The 21,986-nt window shown below is 52.5% G+C and overlaps 2 protein-coding genes and 2 long non-coding RNA genes across 6 annotated transcripts in view; 2 read left to right on the forward strand and 2 right to left on the reverse strand.

Annotated features, from left to right (window-relative positions):
- Nucleotides 1–1,749: 1,749 nt before the first annotated feature.
- LOC118167088 lies at nucleotides 1,750–4,494 on the reverse strand. Its single transcript, XR_004750925.1, has 2 exons — nucleotides 4,381–4,494; nucleotides 1,750–3,245 (listed from the first exon to the last, which is right to left on the reverse strand). It is a non-coding gene; the product is annotated as an uncharacterized LOC118167088 (long non-coding RNA).
- A 5,348-nt stretch (nucleotides 4,495–9,842) lies between these two features.
- LOC118165740 (endothelin receptor type B-like) lies at nucleotides 9,843–19,685 on the forward strand. Of its 3 annotated transcripts, XM_035323974.1 has the most exons (9): nucleotides 9,846–10,155; nucleotides 11,347–11,450; nucleotides 13,017–13,539; nucleotides 15,084–15,196; nucleotides 15,692–15,896; nucleotides 16,599–16,748; nucleotides 17,349–17,482; nucleotides 18,046–18,154; nucleotides 18,928–19,685. In XM_035323974.1, exons 3-9 carry the CDS (start codon nucleotides 13,042–13,044, stop codon nucleotides 19,075–19,077), a joined length of 1,359 nt encoding a protein of 452 aa, XP_035179865.1. In that variant the 5' UTR covers nucleotides 9,846–10,155; nucleotides 11,347–11,450; nucleotides 13,017–13,041; the 3' UTR covers nucleotides 19,078–19,685. The 3 variants fall into 3 exon arrangements, with proteins under 3 accessions (XP_035179863.1, XP_035179865.1, XP_035179864.1); XM_035323972.1 differs by lacking the exon at nucleotides 11,347–11,450 and having other exon boundaries at nucleotides 9,843–10,155; XM_035323973.1 differs by lacking the exon at nucleotides 11,347–11,450 and having other exon boundaries at nucleotides 9,847–10,082.
- VAMP7 (vesicle associated membrane protein 7) overlaps nucleotides 15,520–21,986 on the forward strand; it is a 31,458-nt gene continuing 24,991 nt past the window's right edge. The window contains exon 1 of the mRNA XM_035323977.1: nucleotides 15,520–15,532. The gene's annotated coding sequence lies outside the window, so the exon portion shown is untranslated. The remainder of the gene's footprint in view (nucleotides 15,533–21,986) is intronic.
- LOC118165743 lies at nucleotides 18,907–21,667 on the reverse strand. The gene is made up of 3 exons (XR_004750204.1): nucleotides 21,207–21,667; nucleotides 19,200–19,292; nucleotides 18,907–19,108 (listed from the first exon to the last, which is right to left on the reverse strand). It is a non-coding gene; the product is annotated as an uncharacterized LOC118165743 (long non-coding RNA).

Raw genomic sequence — 21,986 nt, forward strand, 5'->3', positions numbered from 1 at the left:
GCTGGCTACAGGGCTTTTTGCACTTTACCCTTTCCATCTTTATCGCTGGTAAGCAGCCAACACACACTGTTTGTCTGCGAGCTGCAGCGAGGCGGGTGGTATGGGCTGGATGCAGGGAGTCGCATCAGTCTTGTCCTCCCCCCAAATTAAACGAGTCCAAATTACGTATTGTTTACCCAATCCATCTCCCACTGCATTTCCTCATTCCCAGTTCCTGGAAAGGTCATCAGCACTCAAGGAAGATGAAGGCTGTGCTGATGGCTCTTGGAGAACAGGTCATTAATCTTCATATAATTAACTGCAGTTATTTCAGGGGCAATAACCCATTTCTCCAAACTTTTCTCAGAAGCTTGTTAAGCAATGTTAGGGGAAGGAAGGTAAGATACTGGGAACTAATCCAAAAAGTTACTACTGAGTTTCTGTGTACTGCAGCTGCCATTGCTCTTCTGCTGGCACTGTCCTGCCAAGTCATCAAGGATGTGCACCAGGTAATCAGCTGTATCTGGTGATCCCTTTGAGGGCTTTACACAGAATGGCTGGATCTATCTAGCGTCTGTACTGACAGTACTAGGACTTTATCTGACTTTTCATACTCTATGAAAACTGTTCCAGAAGTCAGAATAGTCACATCCTGCACAGGTTTCCAGCACTCCAGCATCAGATTTCCAAAAATATGACGACAGCAGCATTCAAGGAAAGAAATTCAAATCCACTTTCATTTTCTATCAAATTAATAGAAGTACCACATAAAGAAGTCATTTACAGACTACACAGACAAGAGAGGAAGCCTGGAGAAAGGAGGACTTTCCCTTGCTTAAAGAGGATCAGGTCAGAGATCATTTAAGCAAGCTTGATATTCACAAATCCATTGGCCCTGGTGGAATGCACCCATGGGTGCTGAGAGAGCTGGCCAATGTTATTGCTAGACCACTTTCCATTATCTTTGAAAGGTTGTGGAGAATGGGAGAGGTGCCTGAGGACTGGAAGAAAGCTGATGTCACTTCAGTCTTCAAAAGGAGGACCCAGGCAACTACAGGCCAGTCAGCCTCACCTCCATCCCTGGAAAGGTGATGGAGCAGCTCATCCTGGAGGTCATCTCCAAGTATGTAGAGGATAAGAAGGTGATCAGGAATAGTCATCGTGGATTCACCAAGGGGAAGTCATGCTTAACCAATTTGATAGCCTTCTATGATGAGATGACCGGTTGGGTAGATGATCACATCCAGTGATGGATGTGGTCTACCTCGACTTCAGCAAGGCTTTTCACTGTCTCCCATAACCTTCTCATAGGCAGACTCAGGAAGTGCGACCTAGATGAGTGGACAGTGAGGAAATTGATAATTGATGGCAGAACCCAGAGGGTTGTGCTCAGTGGTACGGAGCATAGTTGGAGGCCTGTAGCTACTGGTGTCCCCCAGGGGTCTGTACTGGGCCCAGTGTTGTTCAACGTACTCATCAATACGCTGGACAATGGAACAGAGTGCACCCTCAGTGGGTTTGCTGAGGGCACAAAGCTGGGAGGAGAGGCTGATACCCCAGAGGGCTGTGCAGAGGAACAAAGCTTTGTGGAGACCCAGAGAAGAGGATGCTATGGGCTGCTTTCTGAACATGTAAAGAAACTGTTTCAGGATTTAAAAACATTTGTTACGCCTATCACATCCAAAATGGGCTGAGAGTTTCCCTCCACTTTCCCAGGAAAAGAAAAACCAAAACACTCATTTACTTCTGTTGATATGAAACCACTATCAGTTTTTTTTGTCTGGTTGGTTACCATCCGTTATCCATCCAATCTTAACATCAGCCATTGATGGTTTAGAGAAGAGATTCTTGAAACACCAGGCTGTTTCAAGTAGGCCTCACTCACTTGCCAGTATACTTTTTTTGTTATTGTTTTGTTTTTGTTTTCTAGAGAAAAATCAATACAGAAGCAAGCACAGAGCCAGGCTCACTACAGGAAACGCAACCCCAAACTCCTGACCCAGGCTTCAAGATGAGTGAATATCCAAATTAACCCAAAACTTGAGAAGGCTCTAACAGAAAATCTCTACCAGATGCAACACAGAGGATACTGTGCTCAGTTTCCTGAGAACAGTTGGAGCTTTAGCATCTCCCTCCCTATGCAGCTGAAGGTCAACGTGCTTCTCAGCCCTTTACATCTCGCTGGCAATGCAGAATTGGCTGGAACGCCAGCCTAACACCTGGCAGATGCTTCCTGTCTCTGCAGTATCCTTAGAGTTTATGGAGTGCCTGGAGAAGCACGTCCCCTCTTCACCCAGGTTGGGATCAACATCCTCCCATCACGCTGGTTTCAGCAGTATCTGAGGAGTACAGAGATGACCACAGTTTCTATGATTTCCCTAAAGGTTCCCTGCACCCATGAGGAATACAGAGTTATCCTGAACCCTGACAGCTTCTAATCAGTGCCTTACTTTAAGGCATCTGAAGGAGACAAGAGGCTTGTCCACACTGCAAGCCCTAATTTATCCAGTGTCAAGCAGGAAGTCACAGACGTGCTCCCTCAGCCTTGAGGCTAGGACCTGATGGACAACCTTCAAAGAGGAGAAGCTGGCAAGCATCCCTTTCTACTTGTGGCTACTGTCATGAAACTCCCTGAGGCTCAGAAGCCAGAGCTGCAAACCCTCTGTCATCCGCAGCCAGCTTGACTTCAGTTGGCCCCAGCTGATAAGAGCATTACAAGCATAAAAAAAAACAACAAAACATCAAGTGCAGGGTCAGTGCAGGCCCGTGGGAACAGCGGAGATCTGGCTTTGCAGCACGGAGATGTTTTTTGATACATCCCCTCCTCCTACAGGAAGGAAGAGGAGGAGCCCCCCACGTGCTTTAAGCAAGCCCATTCCGCCTCACACCCATCCTGACTGGTGGAAAGGGATGTGGCTGCAGGCACACTCAGAAAATTGCTGTTTTCCAGCCCTTTGCAAGGGAAGGGACTGAAAACATTTGGTGGGGTCCAGCCGTGGCGCTGCTGGTGGCTGTGTTGTATGGGGTCCGCACAAGGCTACCTGCGGTTCTTGAGCTGGTGCAGGCCAGTTGTGGGGACCACTGACTAAGGTCTGGGGAGCTGGGGCTTTCCATCCCACTGCTTCAAAGCCAACGGGTCATCTCTTTGGACTCTCCAGAAGAAAGGAAGAGAGCAGAGGGTAAGAGAGCTCTTATCACCACCGTTTGTTCCTTATTGTCCATCATTACAGCAGTTGCATCAGAGGTTAAAGCTGGAGCACATCAACCTGGAGAGGGTACAGAATATGACAAACATCAGAGAGCAGCAGCACCAGAGTGCCCAACACAAATGAAAATGTCTGCAGCAGAAAAGCTCCCCTGGGAAGATGCCAGAGCTATGCTCCAGGACTCCAGAGCTCCCAGGCAAAAGTAAAAGAATAAAAGTGAAAGCTGGCAGCAAAATTTAGAGAGAACTAGAAATGAAGGAACATTGTTCTTCCTCCAGTGGAAACATTGGTTTGCTAACAGGTTTCTGAGCTGTTGACATCAGCATCCCTAGTGCTCCAGAACTAAACCCAAAACTTTCTGGAGCATCACTGAACAAAAACACATCAAACTTGTAAACCAAGTGAGAACAGACCCCACAAAGGCAGGAAGACTTGCCTCTCGCATCCCTAGGGAAGCATACCCCTAAAGGATTTGTTCCTGCAGGTCCCCAGCAGGCTCCTCTCCTTGACACTTCACCTCTTTGAATTCCTGCCTGCCTCCGAGCTTTGCTGTGCAAGTCCCTGAGGAGATCCAGCACGCTGACATCTGCGGGTGTGCCCTCCCAGGCATCCCAGAACTACTGCACGTTGCTTCCTACAGCACGCTGCTGGCATCTGGAATAATGCAGACTCACACTCCAGGCGATACCAGCTTGGACAAGGAAAAAAAAGCAGATAGCCCCTTCCCCGGATAATTACACTGACTAATTGCAGTCAGCCTTAAAATGATGTTGACTGAATTATATTGCTTCCTAGTGGCAAGATAACTCTTCATCATATTTGTTTTGGAGCAGAGCATAGGGAAAGTTGAGGACAGGACGAAGAGGAGAGGAAGGTCAGGATCTAGGGGAGTGGATGAGGAGACAGCCACAGCACTATGACAGTGCAGGGAGGAGAAGGAAGGGGAAGACAAGAGACAAAATGAAGGAGCAGACAATAAGATGGCCCCTGGGGCAGGTTCCTCTTGCTTCCTTGAGGAAAGATTGAGGAGAACCAACTTTAATGCAGTTCCTCACCATTGAGAGAGGTTTTCCCTATACATACAGTGTCCACCTCCCCATCCCCGCTCCTGCAAGCGGAGCGCAGGGCACCACCCCACCAGCAGGGCACCACAGGGGCCAGCAGCTCCCCAAAAAACATAGAACCAAGGGGATACCCTATGGCACAGCATCACCAGCTGCTGCTTGTCAAGCAGGAGCTAGCAGCCAGCTCCAACCAAAAGCACAAATCATCAGGTAAACTCACAGTGACAAGGAGGTCCTGAGGTCAAATCAGCCCACAGGTCAGGGACAACCAACAGAGCCCCTGCCTAGGACTGCAGCAGAGAGCATCCCTCCTATAGCTGGGCTGAAATAGGGCTTCTGGGCCAGGGCTGTGGGTGGAGGTCTCAGGTGAGGCTGCTCAGGGCCATTAAGGCCAATTAGTGCCCTCAATCACCTCCAGCCCAGGCCTGAATGCACGTCAGGGTACAGAGCTGCTTTTGCTTAGCAGGAAGGACACGGGTGTCTGTGAGTCCATGTGTCAGGGGCTGTAAGTTGAACCTCTGATTCTTCCAGATATTCCTCAGCTCTATGACCATATCTGTACAATCTGTGCAACATATGATCGCACAAACACACACAGGCACAAAGAAAAAAAAAAAAAAAAAAGAAAAAAGAAAAAAAGAAAAAAAAAGCACAATTGACTCTTTGGGGGACAGTTCCAAACTTAATTACCTGCATGTCAAATCCATTGATTCCAGCTCAGAGTGGAAGTGATTATTTTTAATTTACCAGCTCTGGAGAACTGCTTCCCATGGGTATCTCAAACTGGGAATGCTGGACCTTGAGTCACCGGTCAGAGATGGTCCCAGAGGGCACAAGCAGCCTGAAACTTGATTGCCATTCCTTTAATCTTGGATTGACCTCTTCCATCACAGTAGGAGACTTTTAGTTATGCTTATTCACAAAACCTTTTCTATGATGTAAGAAATTCCTGCTTCTTAGGTTTTACCTATTAGCCCTTCCTATTGTGAATGCCCAATATTGTGATATTCAGCTTCCACAAAGACAGGAATAGATCAGGTTATAGGAAAGAGCCAAGGCTGTCAAGGTAGATGGCCACCAGCTGATCCAAATCCTATGCTAAAAGCAACCAAGGGATGCAAGAGGATGAGCACTGGACAAATCAAAGGGATGAATCAGGTGCTCGAGAAAGCTATGTTCAGGGTAAAAATGTGGTTTTTCCACACCGTAGCTTCTTGCATAAAAAACAAACTGGAGAAACCACGGAAGTTTAGTTGCAGAAATCCATTTTTTACATCCTTCCAGCAACTCACTAAGTTAAAAGCAAATGCTACATGTTCTTTCTTGTGCTGTGATTAAGCCGTGGTATTTCAGTTCACCACAGACCCATCTTTCTTCTCACTGACAATGACTGAAGCATCAGCAGGAGACGCTGATGGGCAGGTGACGGTCTTCAGCAAGGTCTCATCCAGATGCTCTCTCGAGGACTTGACAGCGCATCTTGATTTCCAAATGAAACCTTAGCTCCAGGCTGCACATCAATCATCCAGGCTTAAAGGTAGAGTGAAGACAAAGTATCTGTCTTCATCCCTTCTAACATGTCAGCGAGGACTCGGTGTATTGCTGAGCCATGGCTCCCCTGAGCTTGCCATGCATGGGACTAGCCAGCCTTGCCAAGCCACCTTCAGTGCTGAATGCACAGGAACGAGCTAAGGACAATAGCAGCAGAAAGTCGAATTAATTGTGCTTGATATGTTGTTTTTAAAATGGAAGGGCAGTTTGTGCCAGACATGAAGCCGTTGTTCGCCTGCATGATGCTGAATGGTTCAGAAGCAGTTTTCTTCAGATCGTTCCAGTGACCCTTAACATCAGCCCTGAATCATGTTTCAGGGACAGCAGTTGACTGTACAAGAAGATTGCTATTTTCCTGGGGGTCTCCAAAGGGGGCTGGAGCCGCCCTTTGTTCCTAGCAGAACAGAAAGTCCCATTCATCCCCCGTCACATGCCAAAACATGACCATCCCAGAATAGGGCTGCAGGATGCCTCCCCCATGGGGCCAAGAGCAGAGGTGCCGTGCAGACTCGTGTGTGCTGGGACGAGAGCCAAGGAAGGGCTGCAGCCCTCCAAACAGGCCCAAAGCTTGCAGGAGGGGGTGACCGATGCGCCGTGGCTTCTGCCCTGGGCTGAGATGAGCTGTTGGAGGTGCCTGGGGAGCCAAAGTGTGCAGGGGGAGAGGCTGGGGACTGGGGAGAGGTCACCTCAAAGACAGCCCAACCCAGGCCTTTCTGTGTCAGGGGCATCCACTGGGGTGTAGAAAGACTTCACCAAGAGCTGGGCAAGCTGGAGACATCTGTGAGCACTGCTGACCAAAGCAGGAGGTGCCGGATGAGTACCTCTGAGAGATGGGCTGTACCCACCCAGCACAGACCACTAGCTGCCTTTTCCCTGCACTTCCACCCCCAGAGGTACACGGGGGCTATCTGGGACAAGGAACACTGCGGGGAGAAATAAGCTAAGCTGAGATAGGCAAGGGAGAACGACGCAGGAGAAAAGAAAGCAAAATGATGCAGTCCGATCACTATGTGGCAATGTCAGCACAGAGAGTGAGAAGCAGGACCCTCAGGCAGGCGCCAGAGGCAGTCTGTACCCCCTACAACAGCACAAAGTGGTTTCAAACAAAGCAATCAACTTAAAAACAAACGGTAAGCAAGCAAAAACAGATTCCTCAACACCTGTGTATCACCTCTGTTGCTTCTTGTACCTGAGCAAAGTAGTGGTGGGGACGTGTCAGCTCCATCTCCAGAGCAGGCATGTGCCAAGGCATGAGAAAACACAGACAGACGGTAGGGTGACAGGGCCTCCAATTTGGGATGCTTCATGGGATGAAAAGAGGAGAGTCTAAATGGAGTTTTTATTCTCCTCTCTTCTGAGCAGGAATCATCCCTAATAAACAAGGGGTAGCACTAAATGAAGACATTAACTTTTCTATGGATTATCCACAGCTCTGATTCATCAAAGCTGCAAGGAATCATGGAAACAATTAAGTGGAAAAACACAGATAATTTGCTTCCACACCAAGAAGAAAGTTCCCAAACAACCAGTGTGGATTATCTATTCCCTATTTACAAATCTTGACCACTGAGAAAAGCTAGGCTGGTCAAATTCTCATTGATTTCTTTGCCCAAATCTCAAGATGAAAGGGAGTTTCTTTGCAAGTCCAATCCATTCTTGTGCCTGGAGCCACTCAGAAAAAGGCTGTAACAGCACATACGTGCAAGAATACTTTATTGTGAGCCTCTGCAGCTCTCCCATGTTAGCAGAGCTCCTGCACAAATTCAGTCGTGATACCCATGAGAAAGGATAGCCACAAATTTGAATGCTATTGGAGTCACTTAGAAGCCAAGGCAAACGTAGCATCTTCCATCATATTGCTTGGCAAATGCCAACAGTAATGCCAGAAAGTCTTCTCTGCTGAGAGTTGTCCCAGTTGTCATGGCCTGATTCTCTTTTCCTCTAAAAAACCAAATCCTTTAGAATCAGCGAACGGCTCGGGTTGGAAGGGACCTTGAAGATCATCTAACTCCAACCCCCTTCAACAGGCAGCAGTGCCACACATTAGATCAGGTTGGCCCATCAGTTCCTGATGGAGACTTGAACAATCTCACTTAATCTAGTTTAAAATCTATGATTCATGCCAAGACCACATAAATCACGTAAATATCTTTACATAAAAAAATAATAAGACTGAAAAATAAAAAATAAAATAAAATAAAATAAAATAATAAAAAAGAAGAAAAGAAGAAGAAGAAAAGAAACCAGACCAGAAATAATCATCATAACCTCAATCTGGTCACTTGTAGTGTGGGAACAGACAAGGTTTGAAAGCATGTAATACGCCAAATGTGGGTCTAGGAAACTAAATACTACTCCAGGGTCTTAGGAAGTCACAAACACCCCTTGGACAAATGAAGTTTGGGCAGCACTGGGGGAAGAAGGCATGCCATCAGGACAGTCGGGCTCTTTTTAGCTGAGGGAGCAACTGAGAGAGAAATTTATAGCCATGAGAAACAGAAGAAGAGGTCTCTAGAACAGAGGAACACTGGCAGGAGAAAAGCATCTAGATGTTTTAACCCCTGTGTTAATCTGTCCATCACTTGCATTACTGCAAGAAAAGTGGTCTCACGATTTCTTGCAAAATCCACAGAAGGACCTTCAACTGTTCTGTGTCCTCAGAGTACTAAATGTTTAAAGATATATGAAAACACGTTTTAAGATGCAGCAACTGAAGACCAACAACGACAGAGATGGGCAACAAGGATGAGCAAGGCTGAGGGATGGCTTCTTAGGAGAGGGCTAGGTTGTTCCTCCCCAGGGCAGGACTTGGAGCTTCCCCCTCCTGAACTGTCAGAGGTTCCTGCCTGCCCTTCCCCAGCCTGCTGCTGTCCCTCTGGATGTCCCTCTGGTGTACCACAGCCATCATCTCCTTGAGATGCATTCAGCCTGGGAAGGAGCCCAAACCCATTCTTTCTGTCCTTGTTTTGAGGACTAAAAGGGCAAAGGGATTCCTACACCAAAGTGAAGTTGCTTTGGTTTTGCCAACAGACTTTCCTGAGCCATCGAGGACACTTGAACAAGGTCATTTGTCATTTTTTTGATTTTTTAGTAAAACAACCTGCCACATACCAAAAAGTCCCCCAATTCCTGAGCACAGCCAGCTTCAGAGCATGGCGAGGAAAGCAACTTTCTTCCCCGAGCAGCTGAGCCGAGGAGGTCAGGCAAGGTTTGTGCACAGGCTGTGCAACAGCACCGGTTGTCTGCAGGCTCACAGGGGCTGGAGGAAGACAGGAGGAGTCCCAGGGAAGAGCTGCTTGTGATCTGTTCACAGGCAGGTGGAAATCAGAGGGAAGTCTTTGGTCCAGGACCGTGTCCAGAGACCAGACCAGCCACATGGCTTGTGGGGGAGGCTGGTGGGACCCCATGGCAGCACTGACGTGTTGGCCATGAGGAGCTCTGCCCTGCATCTCGAGCAACTGGACGAGGCTCTTCAGGCAGCTCAGGGTGCTCAGGAACAGCAAAAATCAAAAGAGCTGGCATGTGAAAAAGCCCCTCCTGACAGATGGCACTGTGGGCTGAAACCTGTTCTCAGCCTGCTTCACCCAGACCAAGGCTCAGGGAGGGAGAAGTGGGGTCTGCCCATCTCCAGCTCCTCATTAGGGGCTTCTTGTACCCCATCTGCTCGGCCAGCAGGGAAACATCACACCCCCTCCGCCGTGCTCGCAGCGCTGCTCGCGCTCCTGAAAGCCCCTTCGGAAGCTCCATGTGGACCAGCTGGCTTTACACACCCCGGGCAGAAAAGGCTTCGATGCCTCCCCAGATCCTTTCCCCAGAGGTGGTCGGGGCCGCAGGTTCCCTCCACCGAAGCGCAGCCCCTGGGAGCCGAGCAGGCACGCTGCCCCGCGGTCAGCAGCCGTCCCCCAGCTCCCTCCCTCCGCCTGGAGCTCTGTTTGTTTGTTATTTTCATCCCATCCGCAGGGCTGCCCGCGTTTCTCCCGCTTCGCCCTCCTCCTCCATCCCTGTCCTGCTCTTCACTTATTGGTCGCAGCGGCCGCGTTCGGGGGGAGCCCTGCGATTTTCTATATAACCAAGGGCTCCGTTTGGAGAGAACTCAGCAAGTCACGAGAGGGAAGAAACTTCCCCCCCCCCCCCCCTCCCCGAGCACCAGCCCACAACGCAAAAGCAAACTGCAGGATCTACAGCGCTGCCGTCCTCCTGGGACCTGCAGGACATGGCAAGGGGCCGTGAGAGGGAGAGAAACTGATCCCGAGAGCACCCAAAGTCCGTGGCCTCGAGGAAGGTAACCTAACGCTGATGAAAAGCTTTGCTGTTCCGTGCACTGATTTGCAAACAAAACGATTTCCTGCGTCCGGGTGAGTTTTCACACGTTTCTTAGTGGGACCCGAGCAAGGTCTAACAGGTGGTGCACGGGCTGGAGAAGGCATCCAGCCGGCACACCTCTGGGGGAAAATCGGCCAGTTTAGGGACCAGGGTGGGTTCAGGTCAGGGAAGCAGCTGGGGATGCGGTGCTCGTATCTGCCTCTCTCCCCTCTTCCCACCCATTGCATTTTTGCTGCAAGAGATGTTTATTCGCAGAACAGCCTCAGCTGGGCAGGTGGGATGGGGATGTCGGGCACAGAGTCACCTCCCTGGAGGATCAGAAACATGAGGATTTGGGATCAAGTGATGCTGAGTTTGGTTTCACATCTGCTGGGCACCCAACAAGCCTCTTGACCCTTCTGTGCCTCAGTTTCCCCCACAAATCAGAAAGGGTTGTGCTTGCAAGCACTCTGAGATGAGGGAGGGGAGAGGCAACACGGAGGACAAGAAGTCTGCGGGCTGTTGAGCAGGAGAAAACAATGCTCCTCTTTTACCAAATCATTGGATTTTAAGGCAAGAAGGGGGAGAAGCCCTTTTTTTTTGGTGCTGTGGAAGGGATGGGCAGGATCCAGCGAGCCGTGTCCCGTGATCCTTACTCACATGAGCTCTCCTGCCAAACACCCGGGGGCTGAACATCGCCAGGCTCCGCAGTCCTTCACCGGGGGAGCAGAGAGGAGCAGCCCACTGCTGCACAGGGCACAGGACACCAGAGCTTTCCAAGGATGCTCTGGTACCTACGCAGGTGCTTAGGGAAATATCAGGAAGGTGGTGCCGGAGAAGCTTCTCCAGCCACAAGGTCCCAGACTGGGCAGTTGGGACTTAATGGATGTGCTGAGACCAGCGGAGGTACCGGGACCTTCACAGCCACCACCACGGACCGAGGTTCTCCCCACAGGTGATAAGCTGGCACCCCAACGTCCCTTCCTCAGGACATCAGCTCTGCCCATGCAGGATGGGCAGGAGGGGCTGGGGGTTCCCCGGCTTTTGGGTTATTTTGTGTTTAGGAGCAGCAGGACACACCTGCAGGCAACCCTTGGGGTTGGGACACCCACATAAACGGGGTGCTTACAGGACAGCTAGGGGTCCTGTAAGATATTCCCAACCATCACATGGGGACACGTCTCTAAACGCTCTCGAAAGCATTGAAAACTGCTTTTTTTTTTTAATTTTTTTTTTGTCCTCAGCCAGAGGCAGGCAGATAACTTTGTAGAGGCTGTTCTGGCTCACACCACTGTGGCTTATCTCCCAGATAGGCTTGCAAAGCTGCTTGAGCCTGCAGAGATAAAAGGTACGGTGAACACACAAGATTGCTATGCACCAGGCATGAATATTTCAGCGCACGGAAGCATGCTGATGGTGAGCTGAAAAGAAAAGTGACGGGACCTTTAACTTTCCCGTGGTGAAACCGTATCTGAGGTGCCATCACAACGCAGGGGCTCCAACCAGAGAGAAAACGTCTTTAAAATGTGGCTGCTTTAACAGAACTGAAAGCTAAACTACCTAGTTCGTGAGGTCTGAACTGTGACTGAAGGGATTTGGTTATTTCATTGCCTACACTTGACACGTAACTGAGAATAAATTGTAAGTTTCCTCCTAACACGGCCTGTTTACAGTGTCACGCACTAAGGACCCGGCCGAAGGACGTAAGAGGGTCGGGGAGAACCGAGCCTGATTTAGATCTTCTGGCAGGAGCAGTGGGGTGAAACCGAGAAAAGGGTAGGTCAGGTTAGGCTGGTTCCTTGGGAAAGAGGCCAACTTCACGCTGATCACGCTTGGAGACTTCCAAACAAGCAGAAAGGCGCACGTGTTCCTGCAGAGCCTGGGGGAGCCGGGCTGAGGCTCCGGTCCCGTCTCTAATCCCATGGGGGCACTCTGACCCCTGCCTGGGGGGGAAGCCCTAAAAGGTTCCCATTTTCAATCCAGGCACAGCAATTTTCCCTCCCTTCGAAGCTGCAGGGTTTTGTAGCCTGAGCAACGCGTTCTTCACCCACTCCTACCAGCAGAGCCAAGATCTGCCCAGGTGGCACAGCCTGGCAGGGTGCTGGCATCTTCCCCTCCCTCTCTGGGCTCATTCCCCACCGGTGTCCCTATCTGGATCATCCAGAAGCCCCTTCCCCAAATCCACATCGTGCCAGGACGGTGCTACAGCGTCCTCAGCTGTCTCATAAGCCACCTGTGGCCGCAGAGCTGCCGCTGGGCTGCCTGAGAGCGTTGTCTGAGATTTGCAAAGCAGAGCCTGCTGGGCTGGTATTTATTAGCAGGGCTCCAGCCTTGGTCAGCTTGAGAGACCTTTTACTGTGCTCAGCAGCCAACGCCGCAAACAACGCGGAGAGATTTATATCCCCCGGTACGGAGCTGAACAGCACGGTGGATTTGGAAAGGAAGCGGTTCAATTAACAGCGATAAGGGTGGGGAAGGAGGGGCCACTCTACTAGCACATAAATCGGAATGAGATGTCAGGTATCAATACAGCATTTCTGGAAAAACCCTCGTGGCATTTTCCCGGCATGTTTCCCAGCGAGACCGCGCGGAGGGTTGTCTCTTTGCACTGAAGGATGCCGCGTGGGCTCTGCTGATGTTAGCGCTGCTCCAGTTTTCCCATGGCATGAACTGGAAGAAAAGCTCCCCTGGTTCTGTGGACCCAGAGGTGGGGTTTGCAGAATTGCCCCAGTGTGTTGGTGGGGCAGGTTCCCCAAAACTGCTGCTTGTGCTCCACTGACTGTGGGTGACCGGCGCACAGGCCACCGCTGCCTGCTTGTAGCCAGAAGAAACCTTCTCCAGCACCCTCTCGAGCACTACCAGGCCCCCTTCTCCTCTAACCCATTTCTCCCCTTGTCCCTTCCTCCACCCACAGATCCAGACCCCAGCAAAGACACCCCATGAGCATCCCAAGGGCTCCCACGGCTGGCTTTGCCGCTCAGTCCTCCATGGCGAGCATCCCAGCTCCCACCACTCTCGCCATTCTCCTGACCTGCCTCTTCTCCGGGGCACGCGGCCAGACCCCGGGGGCTTTCCAGGAGAGCACGGTCCCCTTCGAGGTGCTCAGCCAGGAGCAGGCGTACAGCCTGCTCCAGCCGGGCCTGCTGCAGGACGCCAAGCTGCCGAACCTCTCCGAGAGCCTCCCCAGGAGCAGCGGCTCCGAGCCGCCCCTGCTGCCCGTGTGCGTGAAGCCCGCCGATATCAGGCACATCTTCAAGTACATCAACACCATCGTGTCCTGCACCATCTTCATAGTGGGGATCATCGGCAACTCCACGCTCCTCAGGATCATTTACAAGAACAAGTGCATGAGGAACGGGCCGAACGTCCTCATCGCTAGCCTGGCGCTCGGAGACCTCCTCTACATCCTCATTGCTCTGCCCATCAACGTGTACAAGGTAGGCTTCGTGCAGCAGGAACAGCGTCTGCTCCCACCTGCCTCGGTGCCCTGGGGAATCTCTCTCTTCCGCTCTTTATTTCAGGCTCCAGCTTGGGCAGGAAAGGGGGAGGGAGATCTCCAAAGGAAAAGGAAAACATGAGCTGACAGAGTATGCCTGGGAAAGCAGAGGTGTTCCCACCTCCCGCTGTGTTTTCCACACACACACCCATCCAGATCTTTTAAACCTCATTTAAAATGGCAAGAAAAGAACCACTTGCAGCGTCCTGACATTACAACCCGAAGTTGATTTCAGCCAAGCAAAAAGCACTGTTCTCGTGCGCTAGGCACATCACTCCCAGTTCACAGATCAGCCTCGGGCAAACATCTGCTTTATTCCAGCTAAACAGAAAGATTCATCCAGGAACAAGGAACAGGGCTGTCTCACAAAACAGGGGGCTCCTTTCAGACATTGCTCCCCACGCTAGAGGGAAGAGACGTGACGAAGAAGGGGAGGAACCCGAGCTCTGCCCGCTGCAGCGGGGCAGAGAGGGGTGGGCAGAGACGGGCTGCGGGGCTCGGACCCCGGTTAGGAGCAGAAGTTGCGTGGTGTGAGATGTGCTGGAGGGTGTCACAGGCTGAATACCCAGCCCTGCATCCAAGTCAGGCAAGAACTGGGGGGCACGGCTCTTTGTGCTTATACCAAAGGCCTCACCTATGGGACAGCTCATGTTAACGCAGGCTCTTGGCTTGGAGACACAGCTAGCCATCTCCTGGAGCTCCCTTTCTCCTGGCTCCGATGCATGTTGTCCCCAGTGATGCCCTCTGCTTGCCCCAGCTGGGTTTCAGGCCATGAGTAGGTAGTGGCTTCCAAGGGAAAACGAGATCAAATCAACTGCCAGAGGTGAGAAAAGCTGGGAGCCGAGTAAAGAAGGCTGCTGGCATCAGTGGTAGATCGGGGCTGGGGTGAGGGAAGGAGCCCTCTTCAAATTGTGTAAGCAAACATTGCTTCTTGCCTTGCCTGGATTTGTTCGGGGTGTTCCGACACACAGGGGATGTGCTTGATTAAACCAGGCGTTGCTTTTCTTTGGTCCCGAGCAATCAAACATCATTTGTTTCATATAATGCTGCACGAAGGTTTGGGGAGGGTTTGCACAAAGGCGTGGCAGAAGGGCAGAGCGTGGTGAGGACGTGAGCCTACACGGCTCTGAAGGAAGCTCTCCTTGCTGGGCCTCGGCTGCTCGGAGCATGACACCCTCCAAAAGCGACCCAAAGCCCATTGTGGCTTTTAGGATTCCAGTCCCCCCAAAAACACCCAGGGTGTGGGTTCAGGACCTGTTGCCTGGACCACCCCTCCACGTAGGTGTCAACCACGAGCCCCCGGGGAAACGAGTGGTTCCCAGCACAATGCAAAGCACCGGGAGCGCACACCGCGCAGCCCCAGCGGAGGTAACCTCAGAGCGCTTTCAGCTGCTCCTTGTGGGCTTCTTGAGCCTTGTGGGTAACCACCTGCCATTATGGGAAGCCGGACACGCTTTCCCTGTTAACCCTGTGGTTCTTCTCCAGCTCTTGGCCAAGGACTGGCCCTTCGGCGTGCAGGTGTGCAAGCTGGTCCCCTTCATCCAGAAGGCTTCGGTGGGCATCACGGTGCTCAGCCTCTGTGCTCTCAGCATCGACAGGTGAGAAACAACTTCTACAGGTGTATTGCCCATCCTGGTCCATATTTAACCACAGCATAGCCCCCTCTGTTGTCACCGATGGGAAGACTGCAGGGTGGCTTGGGTCTGGGCCAAATTCAGAGAAGGGAATGGGGTGTTGTCACATGGGGCTGAAATCCATCAGGAACTCAGTCTTCTCTGTGGGGATGAAGTGTAAATCCTGCTGGAAAAGCTTGAGAGGAGGAGCACGACATGGGACTAGCTGCCAGGGTGGTGGGGAAGGGTGGCACCCCTCCCACGGGGAGGTGGCCATATATTGGCCAAGGAGAGCTGCCATCGCACTCCTCCCCTGGGCCCGTTTCTGATCCTCCCCATTCCACGGAAGGAGAAAGCTCAGGGGTGGTGGAGGAAGGGACAAGGGAAAGGGGAGAACTCTAATACACCTTCCTGGCCCCTTCCTGTTGGTGGCTCTTCTCACTCCTCTCTGCTCCTGCTGTGTTCCCACGCGTTGAGCAGGTACCGAGCAGTGGCCTCCTGGAGTCGGATCCAGGGGATAGGAATCCCCATGTGGAAGGCAGTGGAGGTGACGCTGATCTGGGCAGTGGCCATCGTGCTGGCAGTCCCCGAAGCCATAGCCTTTGACATGGTCGAGCTCAACTACTGGGACCGAGACCTGTGGGTGTGCATGCTCGCCTCCGAACAGAAATCTAGCTTCATGATGGTACGTACGCTGACACAGCCCAGCTGCGGCGCAAGGGAGAGGGAGGCACAGGCAAACGGGGCAGCCTGCCTCCTCCATGAGAGGTGAGATGGTTCTGCAGATGGCTTCCAGTCATCGGGGTGAATCTGGGGAGAGCAGCATTAGACAAAGCACAGAAGGCTCAGCAGGTACTGACAGGGTAGAGTTGCTTTGAACGTGGGGCCAGAGAACAGGCAGAAGGTCCTTAAGTTGCGTTGTGTCCTCTTTGCCCACATCAGAAGGTCATGACCCATCTCAGGAAACTTCAGCAAGATGCTAGGCTGTCACAACAGGCCAAGGAGCATCTAACCAACCAGGCTGTACGTGTAACCATTAGCACAGGGCCAGCTAAGGGTGAGCAAGGGGATGAAGACACTTACAAATCATCAGAACTTACCCTCCCAACCCTATACCTACCAAAACGTGCTCCTTGCAACTGGTTCTTGTACAAAAGCGCTAGACCAGCAGCCAGATGTAAAACAGCCTTCACTTCTTTGGGTTAAACATGCACCAGCCTCGGGGCAAGATTACCCCACGTATACCTAGCCCGGGGCAGTTACACTTTCACACTTTCACACATCTGAAGTGTCGGAGTGGTCTGACGGGGGGGCAGCATCAGTGTCAGGGACCGACGCCCCATTACCCCCTTCTCCCAGTTTTTGTTCCTCTCTGCTTTGCACGCAGTTCTACCGTGACGTGAAGGACTGGTGGCTTTTCGGCTTCTATTTCTGCCTGCCCTTGGTATGCACCGGCATCTTCTACACCCTCATGTCGTGCGAAATGTTGAGCAAGAGAAACGGAATGAGAATCGCTCTGAACGACCACATGAAACGGGTAAGAAAGCCAGGAGGGCAGAAACCCCAGTATTTCCCAAAACGAGAGGTAGTGCTGTAGAAGAGGAGAACAAACCCAGCTTCCTGTAGAGGACACGTATGAGCTAACGCAGCCCCACAGTGGTCAATGACTTCTTGACCCATCGATACAGATGCATGGATTCAACCAGGGAGAGGGGCCCTCGCCTCCAGTCTCCCACCTCAGTGTCAACACAAGCCACCAGCACTGTGGCCATGGACCAGCTGCCGAGCTGGTTGCCACAATAACCTAGCGTGAAGAGTGGACGGATGAAGGTCCATGTTCCAGGGACTAGCAAAGTGACCAGGAGTGATGGTAGGATGGGGTGAAGGAGACCCTATCCCGATCTGTCTCGTGCTACTGGTACCTTACTGCTTTCTGCAGCCTGGATCTCATGAGTCGTCCTCCTGAAGTAGGAGCTGGGAGTGTGCTTTGGACTCAAACGGGGTGCCCGGCCCTGCTCGGGTTGTAGAAGTAACTCGAAGGGCCCTTGCTCAGCATGGGGAGATGGTGCTTTGCCCCGGCCGCTCTCCAGTGCTCAGCCAGAGCATCCCTTCTCCCCTGCCCACCTTCTCCTCGCAGCGCCGGGAGGTGGCCAAGACCGTGTTCTGCCTCGTGGTGATCTTCGCGCTCTGCTGGCTGCCGCTCCACCTCAGCCGCATCCTCAAGAAGACCATCTACGACCAGACGGACCCCAACAGATGTGAACTGCTCAGGTAGGGGCCTCGCTGGGCTCGTTGCAGGCTGGTGGAGCTGCCTTCCAAAAACTTTCAGGCTGCTTTTCTAGATGGCATCGCTCTCCAGAAAGGCGCAGAGAAAGGAGGTGGGGGGCCTTAAGAAAAGAGGCAATTCTATTTTGAAATGTGTCTGTAAAGAAAAGGTTAAAGAGGTCTCCTGGGCAGAGAAACGTTCTCTGCAGGGCCAAAAGGTCTGCAGCACACCTGAGGGCAGTGGTAGATGCCCATCTTCCCCTCTCCTCCCTACCCACCACCCCAAATCCAGCTCAGGCCAGACACTGCTACTGTGTTTGAATGTGAGAGCATCAAGGCCACCTGGGGAAATCAGATCTCCTGCTCTTAGGTTCCTCAGGAAATGCTGCTCACTGCAAAAATTGCTGTGCCATTGCTGAACCCCAGGAGGGACTGTTTCGTGCTCTTCTGTCTGGTATCTGTCACTGGTCCCCCCATGGAAGCAGGTTCCCAGCCCAGGCAGCTTGCAAACCCTCCTTCAGGGGTCCCCTCAGCGAGCTCCCAGCCCCTTCTCTCCCCTCTTGTCTCAGTTTCCTCCTCGTGATGGATTACTTTGGGATCAACATGGCCTCCCTCAACTCCTGCATCAACCCTGTGGCCCTCTACTTCGTCAGTCGGAAATTCAAGAACTGCTTCCAGGTAGGGCTGGCTCCTGGAGCCCCTGGCTGTGCTGACTGCACATTGTGGCTGCAATTTCATGCACGGTGCGCGCCCGGACACCGGTCCCAAGGCTACCAGCTCCCACAGACCAGGCACTCCCATCACCGTTGGCTTCTTGGCATCCTAGATGAGGGGAAAGGCAGACGTCAGGCACATGCTGGGGCTGCCAGCGGCTCACGGGATTCCCTTGTGTCCTCGTTGTATTTTTCCTCCCAGATTTTCACCCTGCTGGGTGCCTCTCTTCCCAGCTCCAAGCACACCAGAGCTTCCTGCCCTGCTCTGGTGGGGCTTTTGCCAGTGCAAGAACAGAGAAGACTGATATTCTGGGTCAGAAGCATCCCCACGTACCTTTAAACCAGGACTGGGGCTGCTCTAAACTCTGAGCCCAAATTGCTCGGAGAAAAATCTCAGGAGGAGGGGAGGATGGAGAAAGGAAGGGGATGGGATGGGAATCACCTCCCAGCAGCTGCGGCAAGGGGCTGAGCCCAAGCAAGCATCAGCCCTGTTTGCTGATGAGAAAACACAGCTGCAAAAGCCGCCCGGCATTTTGCTATCTTCATTTCCAATCCACACCAGCCCAATCCCGACACACCTGACCTGCAGGAGAGCGGCGCTCAGCGTGCCTGTGACTCCCAGCTGGTGCTGTGCGGGTTGACCCACCACCACCACTGGGAACCTTCCCACATTTCCTCCTCTTTCATCCCATAACCCACCCGTGTAACCTCTGTCACCCCCCTCTTGTCTCCCCGCAGTCCTGCCTGTGCTGCTGGTGCCAGAGACCCGCTCTGAGCATCACGCCGACGGACGAGAAGGGCTCTGTGGGCAAGTGGAAAGCCAACGGGCAGGAGCTTGGGTTGGACCGCAGCAGCTCCCGCCTGAGCAACAAGTACAGCTCTTCCTAAAGCCCCCCTGCGGGGCAGAGCGGAGAAGGCACTGTGAAAAGACAGCAGGACACCTCCATTTCTCTCGCACGGCCATTCCCTGGCTGGGCTTGAATTGTTTTTGCCGCCGCGTCGTAACCCACCTGGCAGGAGCTGCAGCATTTCACTGACCCCTGGGACTAGCTCTGAACACTGCCTCTGAGCTCTGCTTGTCCATCCTCCCGTCCAAGTCGCCTCTGCGGGAGGAGGAAGAACGGGATCCAGCTCCCTGTAGGATTTTTCAGTTCCGGAGATGGGTGCGAAAAGGGAAGGGAAGTTGAGATGATGTCACCCTGAGACGGATGTGGGATGGGAAGGAGAGGGCAAGGCACCCAAGTGACAAATTTCCAGCTGAAAAAGCCAAAAAGCCATCCCTTATGATCTCCCTCTGCTGCTGGAACAGTTTGTCCCGGGGCAGAGAGCCAGGATAAGACCCAGGCACGTGCAGGTGTGGCCTGAAACCTCCCCGCTTGCAGCCACGGCACGGAGGGATGGGCAGCAACCCAGCTTTGTGATGTGACCAACCTCACCTGGGGAGCCCTAAAGGACCCCCCCCCTCTTTCCCTTTTCCTGGGAAATCTGCCCCAGGCTCTCCACCCAGGGATGGCATCCCCCCTGCCTGCGTATGGCACAAGGAGGTGACCGCACGCACGCGACAGCGCAGCTTAGGCGAGGCGTCCCCGGCAGAAACCGGCGGCAGCATCCAGCCAAACCAAACCACCTGCCCCAGCTTCCCCCTCCCCGGTTCCTCGACGCCACCGCCTCCTGGCCACAGCACCCTGACACCACGGCTCAGATCCTCACCCTCAGGGTCAAGCTCAGGTGGAGAAGGCAACGGGGAAGGGGCAATCTCAGCTGAAAGAGCTGCTGGAGCTAACCGAAACAGGGCAAAGAGCCTCACAAATGTACTACTTAAAACGATTGATCCCCGAGTGCTTTTTCCAGCGTGACTTCCTGACCATCATGCCTGTACCTCTTGCCAAAACGTCAAGAAAACCTACACGAGGAAGCTTTAGTTGCCAAGTTTTTGATGATTTTCCTGATTTTTTTTTCCTCTTTTACCTCTTTCTCCTTTCCTCTTTTCCCTTTTCACCTTATCACGGAAAAAAGGGAGAAAGGAAAAAGGGAGAAGAGAAAAGACCTGCAGATAAAGCAGCTTTCGAGGTGATGGTGCTTGTTTTTTTGTTGTTGTTTTTTTAGCTTTGCTGACACCCAAATGCAAGTTTTTACAAACAAATCATATTTTTGAAAGACAAATGGGTTTCAACGGAAACCAAAAGACTGAGGGTTACCGGGACCAGCGCGTTTTCCATAATCTTACCTACCCACTAGAGTAGATTTGTCTGTATCCATCTCACAGCACTGCTGCTGTGCTTTGTGCCAGAGCTGGACAAGTGGAAGCCAATGGAGAAACTGTTTAGCCTGACATGTTCCAACACAGGTATCTTAGCAGCAGGATTTTTTTAAATGATTGTGCTTATTAAAAAAAAAAAAAAATACCTAAATTCTGCACGTTTCTGTATTTGTCCACATTTCCAGGCTAAAGGGATTCTGTGGCCTCAAAAGAGCACCTCACAGCGCTCCAAGGATGTAGCAGTGGGTAAGCCAGCGGCACACCAAGCCTGATGCAATGCCTCGTTCCAATTCTGCTCTGTCCTAAATTGTGGCAAATTCAGCCCTGGCCAGCCCAGCTTCTCAGTGACCCGCCGGTGCCTGTCCTGCTGGGTTGCAGGCAGCTGCCACGGGGTGGTTTGCTTCAGGTTAACACCTCCAGCGCTGCATCTCGTTGGTGCTCCCTAAAACTCATTCGCTCGCCTGGATTTAGCCTGCTCAGGAGGTGCCAAGGCAGATGCGCAGTGCTGGTGGCTGGAAGGGAGGGTGGGAAGAGGCAGGGGGGATGCAGCGACCTTCCACCTGCTGCCACGGGCAACACCAGGGGATCTCCACTCGTCACAAACCTCGTGTCACTTCACACAAGGGTCTGCTTGTTGGACCACACAACGGGGCGGCCCACGGAAGTGTCAAAATGCTTGGCAGGGAAAGAGGTCCCATAAAAAGCAGCCGCTGGGATACAGGCTGGCAAAATGGGCGACAGCCTTGCTCCCACTCACCTGGGGTGGCTGGTGCCTCGGTCACAGCTTGAGCCAAAAGCTTTTTCAGGGTCCCCGTTACATTGCGCGGGCCTGGGATGGTTGGAAGTCCCTGTTGGCCTGGCTGGTGGAAGTCCCAGAAGTGAGCAGCCCTGCATAAGCCCAGGACTTGCTGGGGGCTGATTTGGGCCAGTGCCTTCCTAGCCTGGGTGATCTGGAGGAGGCTGGCAGCTCCAGCGAGCAGACGATGCTGTGGGTTAGATTTGGAGACGGAAATCTGGAGAAGTGTCAGGCTAAGCTGGGTCACAGCAGGTACCTCGGGGACAGCAGATGCACTGCCTCTGAGCAGGGCCAGCTGCAGCTCCAAAGCGGAGCCAGTTACACGTTAGGTCAGTCCCAAGTGGTGAGATTCAACCTTTATCGTGCTCTGTTTCAGCAAACTGTTCCAAAATGTCAGAGCAAAGCATTTAAAAGTCCTTTTCCATCCAGGACAGCCCCAGTTATGTCAGCCTGGCTTCCTCCTGCTCTATCCAAACCAGCGATCAGCAGCCAGGCCGTTTGGTGCCTGCCAGGAGCTGGGCAAGGGCTGCGCTGTCTCCTACCTGCACGCTGCATGCGAGCTAGCAGAGGTGAAGGCACAGCTCCCGTTCACTGCAGTGAAGCCTGAAGCATCCGAACAACTTCCCAGTAGCGACCTTTGGTAACGCCGTAAGGAGCAGAGTCCCAAGCGTTCAAAAGCCGTGATTCTCTCCTAAGGACAGCCAGGACCTGCTAATGCTCACGCGACAGACAGCAATGACA

Source organism: Oxyura jamaicensis, chromosome 4 (genome assembly GCF_011077185.1).
Source record: "Oxyura jamaicensis isolate SHBP4307 breed ruddy duck chromosome 4, BPBGC_Ojam_1.0, whole genome shotgun sequence".
NCBI classification, from domain to species: Eukaryota; Metazoa; Chordata; class Aves; order Anseriformes; family Anatidae; genus Oxyura; species Oxyura jamaicensis.

Excerpts from the sequence above, each read along its gene's own strand:
- LOC118165740 (XM_035323972.1), top strand. The coding sequence starts at position 10,097 with ATGAAAAGCTTTGCTGTTCCGTGCACTGATTTGCAAACAAAACGATTT. Across the intron at positions 13,540-15,083 it reads TGCCCATCAACGTGTACAAG|CTCTTGGCCAAGGACTGGCC; the intron begins GTAGGCTTCGTG and ends GTTCTTCTCCAG. Across the intron at positions 15,197-15,691 it reads TGTGCTCTCAGCATCGACAG|GTACCGAGCAGTGGCCTCCT; the intron begins GTGAGAAACAAC and ends CGCGTTGAGCAG.